This window comes from Acomys minous (assembly GCF_964271855.1).
Source record: "Acomys minous genome assembly, chromosome: 20".
Classification (NCBI taxonomy): Eukaryota; Metazoa; Chordata; class Mammalia; order Rodentia; family Muridae; genus Acomys; species Acomys minous.
Window position 1 is genome coordinate 20964635 of NC_140502.1, and position 18119 is coordinate 20982753.

The 18119-nt window shown below is 54.4% G+C and overlaps 1 protein-coding gene across 1 annotated transcript; it reads right to left on the reverse strand.

The window, feature by feature from the left end:
- Positions 1–10395: 10395 nt before the first annotated feature.
- Positions 10396–14161, reverse strand: IRGC (immunity related GTPase cinema). The gene is made up of 2 exons (XM_084770680.1): positions 13918–14161; positions 10396–11923 (listed from the first exon to the last, which is right to left on the reverse strand). Exon 2 carries the CDS (start codon positions 11860–11862, stop codon positions 10471–10473), a length of 1392 nt encoding a protein of 463 aa, XP_084626806.1. The 5' UTR covers positions 11863–11923; positions 13918–14161; the 3' UTR covers positions 10396–10470.
- Between the last annotated feature and the right edge of the window lie 3958 nt (positions 14162–18119).

The following is an 18119-nucleotide window of genomic DNA, read 5'->3' on the forward strand; positions in this document are numbered from 1 at the left end:
TGGGAGTTTGGCCCAGAGTAGGGCAAGCGAAACAGGCCAACAGCCAGGAGAGGGGGAGCCTGAGCTCTAGTCCTGACCCCACCCAGCCCTGACCCACAGCTGGGTCAGCTCCATGTCTCACACAGGGCATCCGGGACAGTAAGGGAGATGCCTTGTGTCCAGGGCAATGACAGCAGAGACACGTCACGCATCAGTGTTTTCCATCAGCGCCATCTAGGGCTTATGGAGGGGCTGGTTGAGTTGCTCAGCCTGTCTGACAAGGAGTCAGGCGATGGATGACTTCAGAGCTGGGGAGCGTGTCCAGATCCCTGAGCACCTACCCCCCACCCCCTGCTGCCCAGCATGGGACAGGTTGAGAGTTGCATTGGCACCTGGCCAAATGAGCTCTGGAGAGCTCTTCTCTTAAGAGGAGGCATGAGATGCCCAGGAAATGCCACCCAGGGCTCTGCAGCTCCTCATCCTCGGCAGCAGCCAGCCCAGCGGGAGTCAGGTTTAACCACAGCCAGCAGGGAGACCTTTGTGTCCACTGCAGGAAACGCCACCCACTTCCCTCCTGTCCCACTTGGCAGCTGCCCTTTCTTACGCTCTGGAGAGCACAGCGTGTAGGATAAGCATGTGAGCCCTGCAACCAGGCCGCCTCTGCTCAGATCCCAGGCCTACCAATGGCGTGTGGCTTTAGGCAAGTGACCAGACACCTCTGAGCATCTGCTTTCCCTGCAAGCGTTTCTGACTTGGGCCTCCGCTGGGTCAGAGCTGAGAATGCGGATTTCCCCAGAGCCCTGACTTGCCAAATTTACACATGTGGCTGTCCTCTGTGGCCAGTGCGAGATGAGCGACTGACAGGAAGTAGACCCTGGGAACACTCCTTCAATGTGGGTTTTGGTCCAGTCACACAGCGTGACTTGGAACGCTTCGCCCACTCTCAACCTGCTCTGGAAGGTAGAATTATTTTGCCCAGCCCAGACCCACACCTGCAAGCGCCATCCTACATGGGAAGCTGCCGGGCTTCTGGAGGCAGGAAAGGCTGCGCTTGTCTCCCAACAAATGAGGTAGAATCAATTGCCCTGGCAGGCATAGTGTAATCACAGCACCTGGGAGGCTGAGGCAGGAGGATTGCCACAAGTTCTGGGTCAGTATGGGCTACAAAGTGAGAACCCCCTTCCCCCCCCCTCTTTTTTTTTTTTTTTTCCGAGACAGGGTCTCTCTGTGTAGCCTTGGCTGTCCTGGACTCAATTTGTAGACCAGGCTGGCCTCGAACTCACAGGAATCTACCTGCCTCTGCCTCTCAAGCGCTGGGGATTAAAGGCGTGCACCACCAAGCCCAGCTGAGACCCTATCTTTTAAAAATGGGGCCCAGGGAGAAGTTGAGAAGTAAAGTTGCTTGCTAAAAACCTGAGTTTAATTAATCTGCTGGGCCCACATATAACGAAAGACCTGCCTCGAACAGCCTGTCCTTTGACCTCCACATGCACGCCACCGCGCACACGTGCACGCATACAACATACATACACGTGATAAATGAGCATTGAAAAGGAAAGCCAGTGGGCCTGACTCCAGCAAGCGAAGTGTGGGCCCATGCCTGGACAGCTGCTGTTGGCAGGTACCCCACCGGCAGCTTCCCACAGCCCTGTGCCCCAGCAGCAGGATGAACTAGGCAGCCTGAGCCCTGCCAGGGCTGCCAGGCACCGCCATGCTCCCAGCATTCAGAGCGTCACCTTCCACAGGATGGGGATGGCAGAGCATTCTTTTTTTTTTTTTTTTTTTTTTTTTTTTGGTTTTTCGAGACAGGGTCTCTCTGTGTAGCCTTGGCTGTCCTGGACTCACTTTGTAGACCAGGCTGGCCTCGAACTCACAGCGATCCGCCTGCCTCTGCCTCCCGAGTGCTGGGACTAAAGGCGTGCGCCACCACGCCCGGCTTAGGGCATTCTCTTGAGTTGCCTGCTCTCTAGCTCCGTCCGCGTGCCTGTTCTAGATTATTCAGTATTCATGATAAGTTCATCTCCCTGCCTTGCCTTCCGTCTTTACATCTGTTGTAAGCTGTTTGAAGGCCAGGTGTAACTCTGGGCCATGTGTCTCGCCCTGCGGTGGTTTGAGACACAGCCCCTGCGCTTTCATCTCAGTGACGGGAGCCCTAGCACGTCTCACGGCACCCGACCACATCACAGTCGCATAAACAGTTTCCATTTCAAGGCCCTGGAATAGTGCCAGTGGAACTTAGTCAAAACCATAGCCCTGCATGTATCAGTTCCTGCCTCTCTCTCCTCTTCTCCCTATCACCTCTTCAAAGAAAAAGAAATCAAAACAGTAAGTGAGCTTCATACCCCGGCCCTGGATTCCAGCTACTTGAGAGGCTGAGGAAAGAGGATTGCAAGTTCAAGGCCTACCTGGGCCACACAGTGAACTGGAGCCAGTTTGTGACACCCTGTCTGAGAATAGATTTTTTTTTTTTTTTTTTTTTTTTTGGTTTTTCGAGACAGGGTTTCTCTGTGTGCCCTTGGCTGTCCTGGACTCACTTTTTAGACCAGGCTGGCCTCGAACTCACAGTGATCTGCCTGCCTCTGCCTCCCGAGTGCTGGAATTAAAGGCGTGCGCCACCATGCCCGGCAGAATAGAAAATGTTTAAAAAGACACCTGGAGATATAGTTCATCTGTAGAACACCTGCCTTGAATTGCCTACTGAGGGGCTGGGGATGTGGCTCAGTGGTAGAGCCCCTGCCTAGAATCCCCCAGTGAGGGGCTGGGGGCGTGGCTCAGTGGTAGAGCCCCTGCCTAGAATCCCCCAGTGAGGGGCTGGGGTGTGGCTCAGTGGTAGAGCCTCTGCCTAGAATCCCTCAGTGAGGGGCTGGGGATGTGGCTCAGTGGTAGAGCCCCTACCTAGAATCCCTCAGTGAGGGGCTGGGGGCGTGGCTCAGTGGTAGAGCCCCTGCCTAGAATCCCCCAGTGAGGGGCTGGGGGCGTGGCTCAGTGGTAGAGCCCCTGCCTAGAATCCCCCAGTGAGGGGCTGGGGCGTGGCTCAGTGATAGAGCCCCTGCCTAGAATCCCCCAGTGAGGGGCTGGGGGTGTGGCAGAGGCAGGCCGATCACTGTGAGTTTGAGGCCATCCTGGTCTATAAAGCAAGCCTAGGACAGCCAAGATAACACAGAGAAACTCTGTCTTGAAAAACTTTTTTTAAAAAAAAGAAAGAAAAATAAACAAATGAGCAATAAAAGTTGAAGTGACGATGTACACAGTACTTGAGGCTCTGCTGGCTGCAGGACTGAGAACAACATGGCTGACTTTCAGTAACATATGCTCACTGATAGTGCTGGCTCCTAACAGCTGGGAAAGGAAATTCCCTGCCTACTGGCACTGGGAGGAGGAATTACACGCTGAGGGCCACCAGCTAGCATACAGAGCGTTTAAGGATGGAACCCAAAGCCCTGCCTCAGTCTCCCATATGCAAGTGTTACAGGCGTGCGCCACCACGTCCAGCCTCACACTCAGAACATCACCATCTCAGAGAGCAGGAAACTGAGACCTAGAGGTTAAAAGTCTGTTCCGTAAAACCTTCAGCCCGCTCAGAGCCAGGACGTGGTCCAGCACTCACAGGTCTTTTTTGGCTTACAGCCCTCCTCCTCCATGGCCTCACAGCTGCATACTCGTCTGGGCCAGACCTCCAGTCAGCACGGGACCACCCTGGCCACCCACCTTTTAAGTACCAGTGTCTGCTCAGAAATGACAGGTCTGCAAACCCCAGCAAATCCTGCCTCCGGGCCTTGCTACCCTGATGAGTATGGTGGCCTGGGACAGTTGGAGTAGACGTTCCGTCATTGTGTGACCATGTGTGTCCCCAGCCAAGACATCAGGCAGGTCACGTCCTCGAGGCGGGCTGTGTGTGTTCTTGTGTGTGCATGTGTGTGTGCAGGTGCAGGCATGCGCAGTGCTGGTGCGTGGAGGTCAGACAGCCCCGAGAGTTGGTCCTCAGGGGCCTTCCATCACCTGTTTGAGACAGAGCCTCTAATTGGCCTGGCACTTTGCCATGTAGGCCAGGCTAGCCCATCCCTCAAAATCCCCCCTCACCCCCAGGGATCTGCCTATCTCCGGCTCCCATCTCATCATGGCTGGGATAACAGGGCCTTTATTTTATATTGTGTTTTGAGTCAGGCCGGCCCCTGGCTTCCTGTGTAGCAAAGGGTGACCTTTATCTTCTTTTTTTTTTAATTGATTTATTCATGTTACATCTCAATGGTTATCCCATCCCTTGTATCCTCCCATTCTTCCCTTCCCCCCCATTTCCCCCTTATTCCCCTCCCCTATGACTGTTCCTGAGGGGGATTACCTCCCCCTGTATATGCTCATAGGGTATCAAGTCTCTTCTTGGTAACCTGCTGTCCTTCCTCTGAGTGCCACCAGGTCTCCCCATTCAGGGGACGTGGTCAAAGGTGAGGCACCAGAGTTCATGTGAAAGTCAGACCCCACTCTCCACTCAACTGTGGAGAATGTTCTGTCCATTTGCTAGATCTGGGTAGGGGTTTAAAGTTTTACGGCCTCTATAGTCCTTGGCTGGTGCCTTAGTTTGAGCGGGACCCCTGGGCCCAAATCTGCCTATCATAATGTTCTACTTGTAGGTTTCTAGGACCCTCTGGATCCTTCTACTTTGCCATTCTCCCATGCTTCTCTCATCTAGAGTCCCAATAGGACAGAGTGGAGGGCCTTTATCTTCTGATCCTCCTGCCTCAGCTGAGTGCCAGGGTTATAGACACCACACCATTCAGAGGTTAAGTGGCGTTGGGACAGACGGAACTCGGCGCATTGACATGCCAACACCACACCCACTGCTACGCTCTTCCTCATCCTCAATTTTCTTTTTTTTCTTTTTTCTTTTTTCTTTTCTTTTCTTTTTTTTTTTTTTTTTTTTTTGCGTTCAAATCTGAACCAATGAGTAGGCAAGCATCCTACAGCAGATGCCATGCAGTCTTGACTCCCCCTTTCCACAGAGGGCTGGGTGGGAGGGTGGGGGGGCTGTTTTCTTACTTGTTCTGAGGAGAGGGAGTTCCCAGGAGCCCCCTGGGGAGACATTTACACAGGGGCCATCTTAGGGAGGGCCTGGCATGGCGGGCTGGGAAGCCACAGAAAAGTCGGAGCAGCAGGGGCACGCACACACACACACACACACACACACACACACACACACACACACACACACACAAATTCTCCTGTTGTCCTATATGACATGGGCATGACCAAGAAAGCAGTTAAGTGGAGCTAACTGGGGATGTGGCTCAGTGGTAGAGCCCCTGCCATAAGCTCTGAACCGTAAGAAACTGGGGGGTAGGCCGCGCAGTGGTGGCGCACGCCTTTTATCCCAGCACTGGGGAGGCAGCAGGCGCATCTCCGTGAGTTCGAAGCCAGCCTGGTCTACAAAGCGAGTCCAGGGCAGCCAAGGCTACACAGAGAAACCCTATCTCCAAAAAAAAAAAAAAAAAAAGAAAGAAAGAGGAGGAAAGAAGGAAGAAACTGGGAAGGTGAGGTGGAGGAGGGACACAGGGAAGGAAGGAGACAGGAAGTGGGGACCCATTGGCTGAGGGAGTAGACTGAGTTCGTACAGGCAAGCCCACAGTGCTCCTGGCCACCTTAAGACCTGGAGCGAGACTATTCCGTTCCTGGTTCTAACTCTTCAGCCCCACACAGAGCCAGCGCACCCTGCGGGTGGGATGTCAGCAGTCCATGGGGCACTGCATTGTGGGCTGATTTGAAAGGGACCGTCTGAAGGCCTGCGCTTTTTTATTTTTATTTATTTATTTACTTATTTTGGTTTTTCGAAACAGGGTTTCTCTGTGTACCCTTGGCTGTCCTAGACTCACTTTGTAGACGACCAGGCTGGCCTCGAACTCACAGCGATCCACCTGCCTCTGCCTCCCAAGTACTGGGATTAAAGGCGTGCGCCACCACCAGCCGGCTGGTCTGCTCTTTTTTTAATACATGTGAACACCTGCTTCTATATCTGTGTGTCCCATGCATGTCTGGTGCCTGCAGAAGCCAGAAGAGGCCAATGTTCTTAACCTCTGAGCCATTTCTCCAGTCCTGAGCTGGGGCTTTTATTTTAGGGGATGGTTTTGTTTCTTGTGTCTTTAAAACTGTTTTTGTTTTTGAGCTATCTGGGATGACCTCAAAGGTTTGTTTTTTTTTTAAGATTTATTTATTTATTTATTTATTTATTATTGTGTATACAGTGCTCTGCCTGCATGTACACCCAGAGGCCAGAAGAGGACTTCAGATCTCATTATAGATGGTTGTGAGCCACCATGTGGTTGCTGGGAATCGAACTGAGGACCTCTGGAGGAGCAGACACTGCCCTTAACCTCTGAGCCATCTCTCCAGCCCCACTCTTTATAAGGCAGATGCTTCTAACCCTGAGCACAGCCCCAACTTAAATTCTCAATGGCGCTGAGGGCAACCTTGAACTCCCGTCCTCCTGCCTCCACCTCTGCTGCAATTACAGGCGTGCCTCACGGTGTCCGGCCAGGTCTGTTTTGGTTTTGGTTTTTGGTTGTTGTTGTTGTTGTTTTCCCTACCCCTGCAGACAGGGCCATGAGTGCTCCTAAGTAATTCTGGCAGAGACAAAACAAGGGAGAGAAAGGCCTCCTGGGAAAAGGGGGAGGTCCGGGTAAAGGTACTTGCACACAAGCCTGGTGCCCTGAGTTCAATCCCCCTCCCACCCTCAGAATTGACATAAAGATGGGAGGAGAGAACTCACAAAGTTAACCATGTGTGCTCAGTGGCATGCATACTTACACACACACACACACACACACACACACACACACACACACACACACACACGAGGAGAGGAGAGGGAGGGGGACCGGTGAGAGAGGGGGCCAGAGAGGGGAGCAGAGAAGAGAGAGAGAGAGAGACAGAGAGACGGCCTCCCAGGGGCCGTTTGCTAGGTCACTCCGGGTTAGATCTATCCTCAAATTCTGGAATCCTCCAGAAGCAGATGGGACTGACTTGGGTGAGCCCAGCTCCCTTGTCCCACATCCTTGTCTGCCACCTGCCTTGTACAGTCTCCAGAACCTTCTTGGGAGCTTCATGACGCTTGGAAAATTTCCCATAATGTAGCTGCCAAGCGAGATCCAAGCCCAGCCTTCCTCCTCACGGGACAGGAGGCAGAGTCTGGAGGACTCTGTTTGCTGCTTCCTCTGCAAGCCAGCCAGACCCCCAGGCTGCCCTCCAGAAGGAGGCTGTCTCCGCTGCTGAGGCTGCTCAGGCTCCGAGGCGAGCCTGTCTCCCAGAGGAGCCCATCCTGTCCATCTACCTGCCCAGCCTCTCTGCCTCCCGCGAACCACAAACTGGGCTTCTCTCACATTACCAAGTTCCGGACAGCACAGGGTTGGCTCTGCAGCTCTGGAATGCAGGCCTTTCTTCTAGATATTTCCAGGCTGTTCTAGGCTGGCCACGCTGGGCTGCAAATTGAAAAGTCAGCTTCCTTACAGCCCCCAGGCCTGAGTCAGGCATTTCCCTCCCAGAAACTCTTTTACGTATGTCTTTCTTTCTTTCTTTTCTTTTCTTTTTCTTTTTCTTTTCCTTTTTTTTTTTTTGTTTTTTTTTTTTGTTTTTTGTTTTTTGTTTTGATTTTTGAGACAGGGTTTCTCTGTGTAGCCTTGGCTGTTCTGGACTCACTTTGTAGACCAGGCTGGCCTCAAACTCACAGTGATCTGCCTGCCTCTGCCTCCTGAATGCTGGGATTAAACATATGTGCCACCACGCCTGGCCTTCTTTTTTTCGAGACAGGGTTTCTCTGTGTAGCCCTAGCTGTCCTGGAACTCACTCTGTAGACCAGGCTGGCCTTGGACACAGATACTCACATCTCCCAATTACTGGGGTTAAAAGTGTGTGCCACCCCACCTGGCTTTCTGGTAGATTGAACACAGGTGGCCTTTCCTTAATAGGGAGTTCAGGCGTGAGCAGGCCAATGTCCACATCACTTTTGCGGACCGCCACAATAGCCACCACCAAGACCCAAGCACAGAGGAAGGCCCTAGAAAGTGCCTGGGGGCCTAATCTCCCTGGCACACTTGAGCCACACCCCTTATGGCATACATGCCATAGACAAGTGTTGGTGGATGCATCCCCGAACACCAGACACCCTCCTTGGCCCATCACCATCCCCATGACCACACTCACCCACCCTACTGTGGTCCGGATCTTAAGCACCACCCAAAAGGCCTCTGTGTTAAAGGCTGCAGTCCTCGGTGTTCAGAGGTGGGGAGCTGGGGTAGGATGCTCACCTAGCATAAAGCAAGCCCCGCCCCCCAATAAACCAGATGTGATGGTGCGCACCTGTAATCTCATCACTATGGAGATGGAGGCAGGAGGACCACAAGTTCAAGATGCTTCAAGATGCAGTTCGATGTCAAGGTAGCCTATGTGAGGCCTCGGCTCGATGGTGACACTTCTAGAAGTGGTTGGGCCGTGAAGGGCCTGAAGATGGCATCGGCGGACTGCCTCATCGATGGACTCGTGATACGGTGCATAGGGTTAGGGGTGGGAACCATAGCTCGGGAATGTGTGGCTCTGAAGGGCATATCTTACTCCTGGCCTTCCATTCTTCTCTCTCTCTCCCTCCCCCGCCCCCCTCTCTCTCTCTCTCTCTCTCTCTGTGTGTGTGTGTGTGTGTGTGTATGTGCCAGTCTGTGTGTCTGCTTCCCGGGTCCCATGGAGCAAGCAGGCTCACTCGACATGTACTCCTAGAGCCAAGAGGTTCTGTCTCACCATGGGACTGTAGCTATGACGCCAACAAACCTGACCTGAAGCCTTTGAAACTGTGAGCCAAAAGGAATCCTCTTGAATCTTCAAGCATTTCCTGCAGATCCACCACCTCAAAATCATGGAGACATACAGGATTCTAGATGATGAGGTACATTAGCTGTAGAGCCCCTGCCTAGAGTCCCCTAGTGAGGGGCTGGGGACGTGGCTCAGTGGTAGAGCCCCTGCCTAGAATCCCCCAGTGAGGGGCTGGGGTGTGACTCGGTGGGTAGAGCCCCTGCCTAGAATCCCCCAGTGAGGGGCTGGGGTGTGACTCGGTGGGTAGAGCCCCTGCCTAGAATCCCCCAGTGAGGGGCTGGGGTGTGACTCGGTGGGTAGAGCCCCTGCCTAGAATCCCCCAGTGAGGGGCTGGGGGCGTGGCTCCGTGGTAGAGCCCCTGCCTAGAATCCCCCAGTGAGGGGCTGGGGCGTGGCTCCGTGGTAGAGCCCCTGCCTAGAATCCCCCAGTGAGGGGCTGGGGCGTGGCTCAGTGGTAGAGCCCCTGCCTAGAATCCCCCAGTGAGGGGCTGGGGCGTGGCTCAGTGGTAGAGCCCCTGCCTAGGATCCCCCAGTGAGGGGCTGGGGCGTGGCTGTGGTAGAGCCCCTGCCTAGGATCCCCCAGTGAGGGGCTGGGGGCGTGGCTCAGTGGCAGAGCCCCTGCCTAGAATCCCCCAGTGAGGGGCTGGGGTGTGACTCGGTGGGTAAAGCACTTTTCTACTCTGTGTGAAGCTCTAGATTTAATCCACTGTGGAGAAAAAAAAACCTCCCACTGAAAGGCTCAATCTGGGCTATTGAGGGGCATCCATCTGCCTCTCTTCTTCTCGTTGTGAGGCTCCCCATTCTGCCAGTCGTCTTCCACAACCCACACAGAAGGAAGCCCCAGGCTTTGTCATCCTCCCTCCTCACCCACCTTTGTCCCCTGCTATTAGGGAAGGCTCAAAATGTCTCCTGTCTGCCATCCTGTCACTCCCAGGTGCCTGTTAACCATCTCTGCAGAAGTAGCCTTTAGGGTATGAGTCCATCAGAGTGGGACAAGGGTAAAGAAAGTTCAGTACACGGAGTTGGGGTGCAGCTCAGGGGTAGAGAATGCTTAGGGCAGGGCCCCACTTCCATGCTCAACACCAAATTATTATAATATAGGCTACCTCAGAAAGGTCCACACCTCTCCCTCTCTCTCTCTCTCTCTCTCTCTCTCTCTCTCTCTCTCTCTCTCTCTCTCCCTCCCTCCCTCCCTCCCTCCCTCCCCCCTCTCTCTCTCTCTCTCTCTCTCTCTCTCTCTCTCTCTCTCTCTCTCTCTCTCTCTCTCTCTCTCTCTCTCTCTCACACACACACACACACACACACACACACAGCCTCCCAGGCAATTGACTGTTCCCATCTTGGCCTGGGCATCAGGAAGAGAACCCCGCTGAGGAGCCTTGGGCACCCCCCTCCATCCCTCAGCCTCCCTTTCTTGGGGGGGGGGGGAGTGTCACGTTCAGTATTTGCCCCCTAGACCCAGTGTCACACCCTCGAATTCCACCCTGCAAGACTCTTGCCACCCAGCCCCAGCCCCTGCCCAACAACTGCAACTGTCGCCGGTTTGATCACAGTAGCCTTGTTTGCTTGGTGTTGGTTTTGTTTAAGGGCTCGTGGGTGAGATGGAGGCGGGGCGGGGGCGGGGAGGGGGGCGGGGCGTGCGCTTTCATTTGTCTTCTGACAAGTCACGCCTCTTCCAGCTGTCAAGAATGTACTTGAGGAGGAGGCCGAGCTTCCTGCGGGTGGACAGCGGGGCTTCCTCGCAGCTTCCCTCCCCGGAGGCCCGCTTTTCCACTCCAGGGTCACCAGCCGCCTCCAAGGCCAATTCAGCCTGGGGTTCGTCTTCCTCCAGGGCTTTGATGCGGACGCGTTGGGCATCCTCAGCCATCTCATTCAGACAGCCCTGGAGCATGGTGTAGACCGTGCCGAAGCTGATGCCCCCGGCCACCAGAGTGCCGAACACAGGGATGCCCCTCTCGAAGGCACGGGCCACCCGCATGGCTCCGTCCGAAGACTGAGAGTAGAGTCGCAGGACAGTCTCCGGTGAGACCTCGTTGGCCAGAGGGGAGCGGATGACGGAGCGCAGGTCCCCTGCCTGCTTGCCCACTTGCTCAGCCAGCTTGGCCAGCGAGTCGTCGTCTAAGCCGAAGCTGCGATGGTAGCCGCGCAGAGAGCGGATGAGCAGGGCGTCGTCGTAGGCGGCTGCCAGTCCCGGCACGGGCAGGGCCTGGATGACCCCGGACACCAAGGCCGTCTTCAGTACTTGCTCTTGTAGCATGTCCTTCTTCTTCTGCAGGGCCTCCAGCGAGATGTCAGGCAGGGACAGCAGGCCGGCATGGCGACGGTGGGCGGGCAGGTCGTGCTCCCAGGTGGACACGAGTAACGGGAAGTCATAGCGGGCCGGCGACAGGTTGGACACCAGGAAGATGCGTGGATCATTCACGCCGGCCGCCCGCAGCCGCTCCGCGCAGTGATCGCGGATCTCCTGGAGGATGGCGGCCTCGCTAAAGCCCGAGGGCCGCTGGCTGCGGGTGGCCGCCAGATCTTCATCCACCTTGGTGCGCACGAAGTAGAACTTCTTCCCCTGGCGCAGGATCTCCGCGGCCAGGCGGCTCTCCACGGCCCCGCAGCGGCGTGGGGAGACGAGCAGGAAGAAGTCATAGCGTCCGAAATCCACCTGCTTCAGGTATTTGTCTGCTGAGCAGCCTGGAGAACCGGCCCCCGGCAGGTCCCACAGGGTCACGTCGGGAAACTGTGGGTGAGGGTAAGGCGAAGGCTGCATGGTGGTCTCCACGACGCCGGTGAGAGCTGCACCAGGATCCTCGGCCCCGAGGCCACGCAGAGCATTGATGAGGGACGACTTGCCGGCTCCCGACTCGCCCGTGACGCCCACCTCCAGCCGGGTGCTCTCCGAGTTAGCCAGCAGCTCCCGGAGGCGTGAGGCGGCCTGAGGGATGTCGCCAGACTCGAAGGCCGAGCGCAAGGCCTCCAGCTCTTCCTTGGTCATGAGGATGGTGGTTTCCTCCTCAGGCACCGCGGGCAACTTGGCAGTTGCCATGGTTCAGAGTTGGGCAGAAAGATGGGGGAGTCAGTGACAGGATGCCGGGACTCCTCGGTGTCTACAGGGGAGGAGGGAGACGGCCGTACATCATGCCCTTGGACAGATGTGGAAGAGGTTTGAAAAGACTCTCTACACCGCCACCAGCGCTCGCTCGCTCGTGCTCTCTCTCTCTCTCTCTCTCTCTCTCTCTCTCTCTCTCTCTCTCTCTCTCTCTCTCTCTCTCTCTCTCCAAGGATCCGGGTACCCTGGTTTTTACCTCTAATCCAGCACCTGGGAGCTTGAGGCAGGAGGATCATCACCATGAGTTCTAGGACAGTGAGACTCTTATCTCAGAACAATGCCTGGGTGACACACCCTTTTAGTCCCAATATTGGAAGGCTGAGGCAGATTTATGTGAGTTCGAGGCCAGCCTGGACTACACAGTGAGTTTTGAGGTAGCCAGAGCTTCATAGTTGAGACTCTGGCTCTAAAAACAGCAGCAAGGCGGCTGGTGTGGTGACTCACACCTGTATTCCTAGCGCTCGGGAACTGGAGGTAGGGGGACTCGCTTGATTGGGAAAGTTCAAGGCTAGCCTGGGCTACACGCAACCCTGTCTCAAAACTGTAGGGGTGTCTGTAGCCTAGGGAGGGAACAGCTTTGTGAGGGATGTGTACCCCGTGCCCACGGTGAGGCTGGATGCTCTGCTAAGCAAGACCCAAACCTGGGTCTCACTGTGTAGCCTAGGCTATACTGTGTAGCCCAGGCTAGCCTGGAATCATAGTTGTCCTGAGTGCTGGCAATACAACCAAGAGCCACCAAGCTCTTTCTTCCAAATATTTGAACCAGAGCCGTCCAGCCCTACTGTAGCCGGGCCTCCCGTCCTGGCTGGGCAGGGCCTGGCCTGTGAGCTCAGGCCAAACTCAGAGAGTCAATGTGCTTTTCAACTGCTGTGGTTGCCTGGGAGCCAGTGTGAGGTAACAGGGTCACCTCTCCCACATACTGAGCCAGCACTGCCTCGTTTCCCCCTTATCTGTGAGATGTGGCTGCGCCTGTCCTCACGGCAGAATATCTCCAACGGGCTACGATATTAGTAAAAACAATGCCGCAGACAGCTGGTGTTGTAACATCCAGTGTTGTGCTTAGTATCTGTGGTCTATGGTTTTCTTACGACAGAGTCTGGCTGTGTAGCCCAGGCTGGCCTCTAACTCCCAGCAGCTCTTTCACCTCAGCCTCCCAAGTACTGAGATTTCAAGAGTGACTCCGTGCCTGGTTAGGCTTCTCTCCTGTTGAGGCCTGAGTGCCTCCTCTGAGGCATCCTCCAAGGCCTCTTGGGCCCATCTTAGGCCTACCTGTGTTGCCATGTTGCCCCCACCCACCCAGCCAACAGTGAAGACATTCTTAATTCAGCCTGCCCAAGACTGGCTTTGCTGGACCCTCTGTCTGTCTCTGTCTCTCTCTGTCTCTCTCGCTCGCTCTCTCTCTCTCTCTCCCTCCCTCGTCTCCTGCTCCTCAGTGCTCCTGATGGTGCCCCCTCAATCCCTTCACTGTCACCCTGAGTTCCAGCTCTCCCTCTCCTTATCCACGCACCATGTGCCCCCCACCACCACCACCACCACCTCGAAAATATAGTCACCCACCCAGATGTGGTGGCACATACCTGTAATCCTTAGCCCTTAGGAAGCCGAGTCAGGGAAATCACCGTGAGTTCCAGGCCAGCCTGGGCTACTTCCTAAGTGAGCTCCTATCTCAAACAAAAAAGCAACCCCTTCCTCCCTGACACCTCCCCCCACCCCAAAAAAAAACCCCCTCAAATCCTCCAAATAAATAATCAATGAAATCCCTTGCTTATAGAGAACAGCCTTGAAGTCAGCACCCACTTCATCTGGCAGGGAGAGGAACCTAGGCTCAGATAACACAAGGGGGCTGTCTCCCCCCACTCACAGACATGTCCCCCTTCTCCTCAGCTCGCCAGGGTTCCCCTTCTCCTCCTCTTCTTCCTCCTCCTCCTCCTGGGTGGCCCTCCTCACCTCTGGTCCTCAGGCATCCCTTCCCAGGCTCCTTCCCTAACCTACCTCAGGTGTGACCTGGGACAGGCCCCAGCAGCTAGAGGCAGAGGCAGAACAGTCAGTGGTGGTGGCGGGGTCAGCTTTTGGAAGCCTGGGTCTCTGTGCACTGACCAGCAGGGCCCAGCTGGAGAGCCTGGCCCCTCAGGGACTCACCTGCCCTGCAGGCTCTCCCTTTCCCCTCACACTATCCCCGCTGGTGGGGTCTCCTCCCCGGTTAGCCCAAGATCACAAGCCGTTGCTAGGACCCATTATAACAGTGAGCCTCAGCCCATTGGTCAGCTGGGTGCCATGCAATAATGAGCCGATGACATCAGAGGGCCAGGGCCCCAGGGAGCAGAGACTCCAGACCCCAGATGTGCACAGAACCAGTATGGGCCCTCAGAAGGATTTTTTTTTTCTTTGTGACAGGGTTTCTCTGTGTAGCCTTCGCTGCCCTGGACTCGCTTTGTAGACCAGGCTGACCTTGAACTCACATTGATCCGCCTGCCTCTGCCTCCCGAGTGCTGGGATTAAAGGCGTGCGCCACCACCGCCCGGCAGAAAGATCTTTTTCTAATAGACTTGTTCAAAGGCCCCTGTGGCACGAGGATGTAGCTCGTGGATGGAGGATTGTCTAGCACGCCAGCCTGGTGGCACACAGCCAGTGAGCCCCGCACTCAGTAGTTAGAGGCGGAAGGGTCAGAGGTCAAGGTCACCCTTGCCTAACATAGCAAGTTTTGAGGCCAGCCTGGGTTTCATAAACCCTAATCAAAACAAAACAAAACGCCCTACATGAATAAAGAGAAACTCTCTGTGGGCCCCATCATCCCCAGAACAAAATCCTAAATTAATAACTTGAACATCTAAGGGTCTGGCCTTGCTCACCACTCTACGCTAGAGCCCAGGGATCTTGCCAGCTTTTCCTTCATGTCCACTCATCTAAGGTGTCACAAGTGCTCTGGGGCATGAGGGCGAATGTTAGCTTGGCTAGCACTGACCGGGACAGGAGGATATGGGCAACGGGAGGGAAGAGCTTGCCATCCGGCCATGGAGGCTTACAACTGTGATCCTAGCGCTTGGGCGGTAGATCCCAAGTTCAAGGACAGCCTCCCCTACATAGGGAGTTGGAGGCCAAACTGAGTTACCGGAGACCTTGCCTTAAAACATGCACAGGCACATGTGCGCCTGCCTCTGCCTCCCAAGTGCTGGGATTAAAGGCGTGTGCCACCACGCCCGGCATATATTATATATTCATTATTCATTTATTATGTATACAGTGCTCTGCCTGCACATACACCACAGGCCAGAAGAGGGCACCAGAGCTCATCGTAGATGGTTGTGAGCCACTCTGTGGTTGCTAGGAATTGAACTCAGGACCTCTGGAGGAGCAGACAGTGCTCTTAACCACTGAGCCATCTCTCCAGCCCCCCTCCCCCCACTTTTGTTGTTGTTGTTTTGTTTTGTTCTGTTTTTCAAGACGAGGCCTCTCTGTGTAGCCTTGGCTGTCCTGGACTCACTTTGTAGACCAGGCTGGCCTCGAACTCACAGCGATCCGCCTGCCTCTGCCTCCCGAGTGCTGGGATTAAAGGCGTGCGCCACCACCGCCTGTCACATGTGTTTTCTATGATGAACTTCAGGCTTCTAAAACTCCAAGGCTCATTCTGGCCATTTGTGGCCTCTCCCTGGTTCCCCACTCCACTGCACCCCCTATCGTGGGATCAAGGCCATAGGTCCCCGAAGACAAAGGGAGTAGAGGTAGCGGAGGTGTGGCAGGGACTTGGAGGGAGAGCCGTGAACTTGATGGACATGACCTTCTGGAATCAGCTTCCGGGAGGCAGGTCAACTTTATCCCAGGGTTGAGGGGAATATGTAAGACTTTGGGGCAATGTGGGTAAATGTTATTGGCTGAAGAGCTAAGAAACTGAGGCTGGAGAGACGGCTCAGCGGTTAAGAGCACTGACTGCTCTTCCAGAGGTCCTGAGTTCAATTCCCGGCAACCACATGGTGGCTCACAACCATCTATAATGTTTTTGTTGTTTTTTTTTTGAGACAGGGTTTCTCTGTGTAGCCTTGGCTGTCCTGGACTCACTTTGTAGACCAGGCTGGCCTCGAACTCACAGCGATCAGCCTGCCTCTGCCTCCCGAGTGCTGGGATTAAAGGCGTGCACCACCACGCCCGGCTACAACCATCTATAATGTAATCTGAAATAAATAAACCTAAAAAAAAGAAAGAAAGAAAAAGAAAGGGGGCTGGAGAGATGGCTCAGTAGTTAAGAACGCCGCCTGCTCTTCCAAAGGTCCTGAGTTCAATTTCCAGCAACCACATGGTGGCTCACAACCATCTGTAATGGGATAGGGCGCCCTCTTCTGGCTTGCAGGAGTACATGCAGGCAGAGCACTGTATACATAATAATAAAGAAAGAAAGAATCCCAGGTGCTTGCTGAACAGGTTCTACTGAGAGAAAGGGAGTTGGCTGGAGCAGTAATTTCCCTAAAGACATGCGACATGAGGTTCCTCAGGGAGAGGGTGTGGAGATTCCAGCTCCCCAGATCAGCCAGAGAAAAGCGAGAGACTTCCTGGTAATGCCCAACTTCAACCTTAGCAGAAGGGTTGCCCCCCACCCTCACCCCCACCCCTGTCCCCAGCCATCAGAGGAACCTCCAGCCCTGAGGAAAGAGGCCACAAAAGGAATAGATTGTCTGGACTTAGGGCAGAAATGGCTGCTGTCCACCGTGTCCAGCATTTCCAAGCTTCTGACAGCAGCTGCGAGCTCCATGGCAAACGGGCAGTCTCGGAGGTTCCCCGGCCCTGAGCAGACTGGGGTGGCATGTCCCCCCCCCACGACTTCTTCTCCAGACTCGCAGACGCGCGCTCGCACGGCCCAGGAGGGAAAAGGGGGAGGCTCTACAAGTCCAGTGAACATAGCACCATCCAACAGATCCGCAGACACAAGCCATGTGCCCGGGGGAGGTGGTGCCAAGGTTAAGAGCACCCGCCGCTCTTGCGGAAGACTCAGGTTCGATTCCCAGCACACGTGGCGGCTCGTCGAGATCTGTCTCTCCGGCTCCAGGGAATCTCACACCCTCTTTGGACCTTCATGAACACCATGTACACACAGAGAGCAAATACATACATGCAGACAAAACATCCATACACACAAAATAATAGCCAGGCGGTGGTGGTGCACGCCTTTCATCCCAGGACTCAGGAGGCAGAGGCAGGGGGATCTCTGTCAGTTCGAGGCCAGCCTGGTCTACAAAGTGGGTCCAGGACAGCCAAGGCTACACAGAGAAACCTCTGTGTGTGGGCTGGGTGAGGGGCGTAGCTTAGTAGATAAAGGAGCTTGCTGACAAGGCTGGTAACTCAATTTTGATCCTAAGACCCACATGGTGGATGGAGAAAACTGACGCCCACAGCCTGTCCTCTGACTTTCGTATGGGCACCACAAGGCAACACACACACAGGCATTCACACGCACAATAAAAATGCATGAAGAAGAAGAAGAAGAAGAAGAAGAAGAAGAAGAAGAAGAAGGAAGAAGAAGAAGAAAGGGAAGAAGAAGAAGAAGAAACAGGCAAACAAGATCAGCCTGAAGAAGAAGAAGAAGAAGAAGAAGGAAGAAGAAGAAGAAAGGAGAAGAAGAAGAAGAAGAAGAAGAAGAAGAAGAAGAAGAAGAAGAAGAAGGAAGAAGAAGAAGAAAGGGAAGAAGAAGAAGAAACAGGCAAACAAGATCAGCCTGAAGAAGAAGAAGAAGAAGAAGGAAGAAGAAGAAGAAAGGGAAGAAGAAGAAGAAGAAGAAGAAGAAGAAGAAGAAGAAGAAGAAGAAGAAGAAGAAGAAGAAGAAGAAGAAACAAGCAAACAAGATCAGCCTGATGCTCACACCTGCCATCTAAGCGCTTGGGAGATGGAAGCAGGAGCATCCTCCGGGCTCACTGGCCAGTCCCTCTAGCCTACCTGGCAAGCCCAGGTGGCCACGCACAGCCTTGACATGGACGTTGAGACTTGAATTTAGCTCCCCATGCTTGCTTAGCAAGGACTCTTGCCCACAATGAAACTATTTCTATTTAATTTAATTTTGTTTTTGTTGTTTTCGAGACAGGGTTTCTCTGTGTAGCCTTGGCTGTCCTGGACTTGCTTTGTAGACCAGGCTGGCCTCGAACTCACAGCGATCCACCTGCCTCTGCCTCCCAAGTGCTGGGATCAGGCGCCACCATGCTGGATTAATTTAA